Source organism: Trypanosoma equiperdum (genome assembly GCF_001457755.1).
Source record: "Trypanosoma equiperdum strain OVI genome assembly, contig: ctg_1178, whole genome shotgun sequence".
NCBI lineage: Eukaryota > Euglenozoa > Kinetoplastea > Trypanosomatida > Trypanosomatidae > Trypanosoma > Trypanosoma equiperdum.
Window position 1 is genome coordinate 1 of NW_027123147.1, and position 7,387 is coordinate 7,387.

At 40.2% G+C, this 7,387-nt stretch overlaps 1 protein-coding gene and 2 pseudogenes across 3 annotated transcripts; all 3 read right to left on the minus strand.

The window, feature by feature from the left end:
- Positions 1-672: 672 nt before the first annotated feature.
- TEOVI_000768200 (uncharacterized protein) lies at positions 673-1,452 on the minus strand (the record flags this gene model as incomplete). The annotated part of the gene is made up of 1 exon (XM_067220554.1): positions 673-1,452. One exon carries the CDS (start codon positions 1,450-1,452, stop codon positions 673-675), a length of 780 nt encoding a protein of 259 aa, XP_067076655.1.
- A 3,236-nt stretch (positions 1,453-4,688) lies between these two features.
- On the minus strand, positions 4,689-6,117 carry TEOVI_000768300:pseudogene (annotated as a pseudogene). The gene is given in 3 exon segments: positions 4,689-4,778; positions 4,781-4,864; positions 4,867-6,117. Coding segments are annotated over 3 exon segments (1,425 nt in total).
- A 466-nt stretch (positions 6,118-6,583) lies between these two features.
- Positions 6,584-7,298, minus strand: TEOVI_000768400:pseudogene (annotated as a pseudogene). Its single transcript is given in 3 exon segments — positions 6,584-7,153; positions 7,156-7,185; positions 7,188-7,298. Coding segments are annotated over 3 exon segments (711 nt in total).
- Positions 7,299-7,387: the final 89 nt, after the last annotated feature.

Sequence of the window (7,387 nt, forward strand, 5' to 3'; positions counted from 1 at the left end):
ATTATTATTATTATTATTATTATTATAACCCTAACTAATATCCACAAAACAAAAAAAATCAAACTAAAAAATTTCATAATAGGACTTATTTTCCATAAACTATCACTTTACTTTTTTAACATATACGCTACTTTCTTACCGAATTCTGAAATATTCAAAAATTTTTAAAAGTTTTAGAAAATGCTCTCAAATAAGAAAAGTTTATAAATTTCATAAAATTAATTAATAATTCTTATAATGGTTAAATACTACAAAATAAACCCAGAAAAAACCTGAGGAACAGAAACTCTCAAATTGCTAGAAAACGACTTTTCATTCTTCTTGTCAGTTTCAGATTTTGGAAAGCATCTTTCGCCCCCCGGTTTTTTCTCATTAAAATCACAACCTTTTTCATCTTTGCAAGGTTTTTCTGTTTTATGCTTTTTGCATTCGTCTGCTGTTTTGGCTGGTTCTGATGCTTTTTCTGGTTTGGATTCTGTGGTATCCGGCTGTTTTTCTGCTTGAGATGTTGACTTTTGGAAGCTGTCTGTAATGTGTTGTACCATTATTCGCGTAGCTAATCCTATGCTGTCAACGTCCTTTAGCGTCATCTCTTTCTTTTCTCCAAGGACTGTTGCTGGCACTTTCAGCTCCTTAATTTCGTCCCAAATCTTGGTTTTGAAGTTTTCTGGTTTACCAAAATTGTTTGTGATAAGGTTGGATACTGTATTTTTTTTCCTCTCCCGTTTCTTTGTCTCGGGGTAAATTGGCGTAGATGCTTCCGACAGCCGCTATGAAGTCGTCATCGTTTATAAAGCTGTTTAGATCGTCAGGGTTAAACCTGCTCGCTGCTGCTCCTAGTGTTGTAGCTGCTGCTGTGATGTCGATTGCCGCTTGTTTTAAATAGTGATCTTGGTTGGTGTGATCATAAGTTCCCAGTTTGTTAAAGCTGTAGTCGGCGTCCGCTGTTGCGTCAAGTTCGGTGGCAGTCGTTTTAAAATTTTTTCCGCCTGCGACGCAAATATTGTTCCCTGCCATTGTTACTTGTACTGCTTCGGCACAGTTAGGGGTGCAGGTGTTGGCCACGCTGTTGCCTATGCCTATTGCTGGCAGGCGGTTCGGTCCTGCCTGATCTGGCTCAGGAACCGAGCTGAATATTTCAAATTTTTTTAGTTTTGCTGGCGTTGCCCACGAGTCAAACTCCGCATCTTTGTTGTTGATACGTCCGTGACACGTTGCGAGGCCGTTGCTTTCGTAGTTTTTGAAGTTTATTGAGGCTGCCGGTGCTGCGATCGATCCCGCGGCTGTGTTTCCCGTATCCGCCGATTTTATTTCTACGTTATGCATCGCGCCTGTGGCCGTCTGGTGTCCTGTCAGATTTGCAGCGGCTACTACGCCACGAATGGATCTCCGTGCGCTGTTCAGTCTGGTTGCCGTTGCTGCTTGCAGTTGTTTCTGTAGTGTGGGTAGCATGGCCCTTGCGGCCTTGGCCAGGGACGGGTTACTGGGTTGTACAACAGCCGCTGTCGCCTGCGTCGTCCTTTTTAGCAGTAGCTCGTTTTGTGTTAACCGCGTTGTGAGCTTCCCTCTAATTTTGGGGTGATGACATTCAGAACTGATGCTGAGGCACAGGCGTCTGTTGTTTCGCTGCTGAGTTCGTTGGAAGCTAGGGTTTCTGTCGGTTTCAGCGGCAAAAGTAATAGTACTGCGGACACTGTTGTAGTTTTAGCCGCTTTCTTGCTTAGCATTGGTTTCTTCCTTCGTGTTATACATAGCTGAGCTACTGTTTTGTGGGTTTCAACAAGTATTTTTCTTTTGAAGCTTATGCATTACATTTCTAGCTGCTGCCGCGGTAAATCTCTGTTGCGCACGTCATGTGCTTACTATTATCAAATACACCTAAAAATCAACACGAGAAATTTTACACTATCCCGCCTGCACCTGTATGTTAAATACATTCAATCCGCTACACTTTCTCTTCGAAGTACTGATGGAATACCTTTTGCAGTTACCATTTTTCTGAGTACTAGTATCCAAACGAGTTAAGCCTCTCAGGTTACCCACTGCTGAATAACGCTCAGCTGCTTTCCAGTTACCTGCGTTGCTATTCTCTTGTTCACTTGGAGCTACCAATCTCATGCTGGATCCAACTCTGCAGTTAGCTGTACCTCATATATTCTTTATATTTTGAATTCGCTGTGACTTCATATGCTCTTTTTGTCGTGTGTGATACTGCTGCTGGACTCCTTTTCATATGTTTTTTACCGTAGAACCAATAGGTGGAAGATTACGGTTTTTTTTGTAATTTAAACTCCAATGTACCTCACTTTATAAAAATCTAACCCTTCTTAATCCATATCGATCTATCACAATTCCCATTCATGCTCCGGCACTGAAACACACCGTATGTCCAAATAATTAAAGAAACTCTTTGCATCTTAAAATTTAATATTTATGGCTATTACTTCGTTCTGTTTTTTTACACTTTCATATATGCTTGCATTTTCGGGAATAACAAAGTAACAGTGAACTTTTTACAGGTGGTGATTCCTTTTCTGCCTGTGACCTCAATCATTTGGCGTCTGTTCAGCTCTTTATCGTTTAACGCTTAGTAATTCCAGGGGTAGAAGTGGCCTCCTTGCAGTTTTGCCTTGTTAATTTTTGTTAGTTTTCCTTCGTTATAGACTACATTTATATGGATTGTTCGTTCTTTTGAAAGGTGAATGTGTCTTGCTAGTATATAAACAATGCCTTTTTTGGTGTATCACTTCCAATTCTCTCCACTTCAAAGAACAACCCAACGTTTCATACATGGGATATTTTAAACAAATTTTCGCATTTTTATCAATCTTCTATTCATCACTGTAACACATTTGTAGTCTCAGCTTTAAAATCATTTGCCAGATCCCATCATATTGTTTCATACAAACATTAGCGTTCATTTTTACTATATCTAATTAAAAGCCTTAGATGGTACCTCACATTTACCCAATCCCTTCTCACTGTTGACCTTTTTGCTGTCTTTCTTTACATCTGGTTATTAATATCTACAATAAGATCAAACACAACGGTCTATACATTCATTTATACAGTAGTATACATACATTTTAAAAATCAAATACGGGGAAGCATTGCCTTTCCTCTTCATCCTTCTAACGTATTATTTTTCTCTTTGTTATGCTGTTATTCTGTTTTGTGTTCATTTGTTCGAATCTTTATTTTTCTCCCTTCTTTTTTTGTTTATTACTAGTGCTACTAATAACGTAAAAGCACCATTTAGCTAGGAAAAGGACGTTTTGTCTTCCCTAATTGTTTTTTCTCCTCGCGCACAATAATAAAAGTTGTCGCAACTGCGTTTATGACTGTTCATATCCAATTTCTTTCCTTTTCTCTTCCTTTCTGTATATTTTCTATTAAGGTTCCTCTTGCTCTCTTTAGTTGCCTATAACTCATATTGCAATCTTTCGATTGTTTAAGTACTTTCCTTTGGGTCACAACTCTAGTCTTTATTACTTCACTTAGTATTATATACACAATTAAAATACTTTCGTGCCTTTATTATCATCAATAAAATAAACAAAATAGGAACTTTTATGATGTTGCTATCTTTTTAACCATATCACTATACTATAATACACCCAAAGTCTACTTCCACATAAAATTTCGTATCCTAGATTTCTTTTTAAATAATTTAAATATATTTTTCATCCTTAAATAAAAAATTCAAGCAACAGAGGGGCATTAATCACAGCAGAATTGCTTCCTGTGGTGCCTGTAGGGTTTCTATCATTTCCACCAGTTCACGTTTTTTTTCTACTTTCTTCTTTGTTTTCTTATTCAATGTACACAGTTTACCCTAGACGGCTTTTGGGTTAAAAACGTACCTCCGGAAGTCGAGCACCTTTGGATGGTGGGTGCCAAAGACAGAGTGTGTAGCTACTCCTTAGTTGCTTATTTTGATTAGCGACTATCCCCTAAATATTAGTATATTTCCTTAATTTCCCCCTTTAAAAAACAAACCGCGTTAAGAACCATAGGACACGCGCCAGCTTTTTAAAAGAATTTAAGAGTCGCACAGCGCAAAATGCAGAGGTGAAATTCACAAAAGTGTAAAAGTAAAATTATAACAAATCTGCAGAGAGGTTGAGTCGGCAAATTTAAGCAAAGATGTTTGCCACGTAAATAAGGGTTAGGGTCCGCATAACAAAATAGCCGCTGCATGACTATAAGAATAAAAAAGCATCAACCAGGTATAAAAAAAAGCATAATAAATCGTATCACCAGCGGCGGGGCACATAAAAAAAAAAGGAGCCGCTGCATCACTAAAAGACTAAAAAACAAAAAAAGAAAAGGAGAAAAAATTAACCCTAACCGAGTAACCCTAATCCTAATCCTAATCCTAAGCCTAATCCTACCTAGCCCCCCTAACTAACCCCCTAACTAACCTAACTAACCTACCTAACTACCCCCCCCCCTCATACCTACCTACCCACAAAAACTCCAAAAAACGGGAAAAAGGAAAAAAATTTTAGTTGCCAGAAAAACACAAAATATTTTTACAGAGTCACAATTTTACAAACTTACAAAAACAGTTCAAATTTTTCGGGTAAGTTACGTGTTAAAATATATCAAAAGTTTCCAAGTATCAAGAATTTTTAGCAAAAATTTAGCAAGAATTTTTTAAAAATTGAGGGGGGGGGGAATTAAGAAAGCAAAACTGCAAGCCAAAGAGGCGCCTTGTTAATGACAAAAGAACTGATTCCTGTCGTGTTTGTGGTTCCGGTTTTGTCATTATCCCCATTTTCTTGTCGTCTTTGCTCTCTTTTGGGAAACATTTTGGAGTCTTGTTTTCATCGAATTCACAACCCTCTTTTTGACAGTGTTCTGAGTTTTGTGGCTTCCGCATTGTTGTGGTTTTTGTGTGGAGGTCTCTGTTTTACAGCTAGGCTTGTTTTTTCTTTGAGAGGCATGGTATGCTAGAACTAATCCTCTATTAGTGTCGGTAGAAAGTTGGTCGATTTTGCTGTCAATGTCTGTTCCCGCTATTTTCTGTTTTACTGAGTTTGCCTTCACCTTGTCCCATATCTTAGTATTAAATTCTGTTTCACTATCGCCGAACATGGCTTTTATGCCGTTTGTTATGGCTTTCTTTTGCGAATCATTGCTTGCGTCGTATATGGCTGCCGGGCCTTGTAATTCTATCAGAACTGCTTTTCTAAAACCTTCATCGTTTTGTACATGTGCCATGCTGCGCACGGAAGGCATGTCTGTATCGCATGGTTTGTTTTTGAGAAAGTCGTAGAGGCGGTGTTATATGTTCGTTTGGTGTTCCTCCAATTCTTTTTTTAGTCCTTGCGGTGTGTCTGAGCGTTTGGGCTTAGCGTCGGTTGTTTTCACCGCTAGCTGCGCAAGTTCTCCTGCCTTAAAAAGTGTTGCTGCCACTGATGAAACTTTGATGTTGGTCTCGGCTGTGCTGCAGGCAGCGCCTACACATGCGACCTGGCAGACACCGGCTGCGGTGTCTGCGGTGGTTTTTCCTTCCAGTTTGTGTATCCTGATTGCCTCTAGGTGCCGTGCGTCTGGGTCGTTGTCTGTCTGCGCCGCCGTTGTGGTGTATGTCTTTGCACATGAATCGGCGGTCAGTTTGTCCAGTTTTAGGTGAGCTGAGACTGACTATCCTTGCCCGGTGTTTGACATCGCCTGAGCTGTCCCTGTCGTTGACGTGATTTCCGTTGCAGATGCTAGCGCCCAGTTTTTACCGGCTTCGATGTTGAGCGTTCGTGTTAGGTGGCTTACTGCTTGCGCGCACGTTACAGCCGCTCTTGCTAAAGTCGCTGTCCGCCTTGATGCGTATTCTGACAGCCCGGCTACTGCTGCGTTGGCTGCCCCCGTATCTGCTGTTGCTGCGTAGACCTCAAGCGCCCTGTGGTCATCTACCTCTTCCGTTGTTTTCTACAGCAGACTCTTCAGTTTCCCCTCCGCTGCCGCAGCGAGCTTGATTAGGTAATGCGCCGATTTGCATGGCGTCTCTTGTTTTGTGAGTTCCGCTGCGGGGTCAGCTTGTGTGCCGCGACTTAGCAGCAGTGTTGCCACAACTAAGCCAATAAAAGTCGCAATTATATTGCTAACTGCGGTCATTTAAGTCCTTCCGGCTCTTTCTGTTTTTGCGTTGGTGGTGGTTTCCGCTCTTTATTTTGTACTCCTTCTTTTGCTTTTGCCTAGAGTTGAGTGTTTAGTCAGGTATAAAACCAATTGTGTGAAATGTGTGACCGACGTTTTGTCGATATTATGTTTAATTTCGCAATTGTGCTCGGCGGTTGCGGCGTAACAATAAATTGAGGTTTTTACGTCAGTTACCTTTCTCCGTTTCAAACTCGCTCCTTGTGTATTCTATCTGTCGCTTATTTCCCAAAAGAGACACTATATGCATTAAAAGCGTAAACATGTTGTGAAATAAATTTGTTTCGATACCAGCAGCTCAGCGAATTTTCTGGCTGTACTTGCTGTGCCATTTTGAGAGATGCAAGAATTCTCCGAAGAGTGTATTAAAAACTATAAACCGCACTTGTCGCCGCTGTTACGCACTTCTATTCGCTGATTCGTCTCACAATTTCTTTGCTTTAAACAAATCCCCGTTTTTGAAAGCACCGCCACAAATTTCCTCATATACAAGGCTTAAATATTTTCCATTTATTGTATAGACTTCTGTCGCCCCTAAGTTAGAAATAGTAAAATTAGGTTTATTGAAATTTCTGTACCAACCGAGGTGCTGGAACAGCTGCTTTGCAAACTCCCGCCATGCCAGTGCGATGCCAGGGAAGTGGATGAAAGGTGCATTTCCAGGTACTGGCGCGGTCGGCACCGAAAAAAATCTCTCGTTATAGTCCAAGGAAATCAAACCCCTGCGTAAAATAAATCTTTTACTGATGCTTCCTTCCTGAGTTACGCTCCACAACCACAAAGGCATGAAAATACTTTGATCAGACCAGCAGTCGTCACTTGTTTTGAGTAACTCATTAAATGCTACGTTTAAGCTCCTGAATGCCCAGACTCTGGCTATCATATTGCCTCCTCCAAGGAAAGGTTTGCCACTTGAAGGAAATTTCAGTAAATGAGGTAACTTTTTATCCTCCTCTTTTCTGTAGCCCACATTAAAAAACTAATAACATATCTCTACACATGCTCCTTGTGATCTGAGTTCATGAGCAATCCAACTGAGGTGCTGTGCAATCTGGGGTTGTTATAAACTGAACCGGAGATATTTGATTTTCTTTAACTTTTTCATCTTCCCTAAACTTACCTTCATTTGCCGCAGTATTCAGTATAAAATATTCCACTGCAGTTTCATATTTTTCTCCGTTAGAAACAATAACGTCCGAACCATCAGAATGAATTATAATATCTTCAT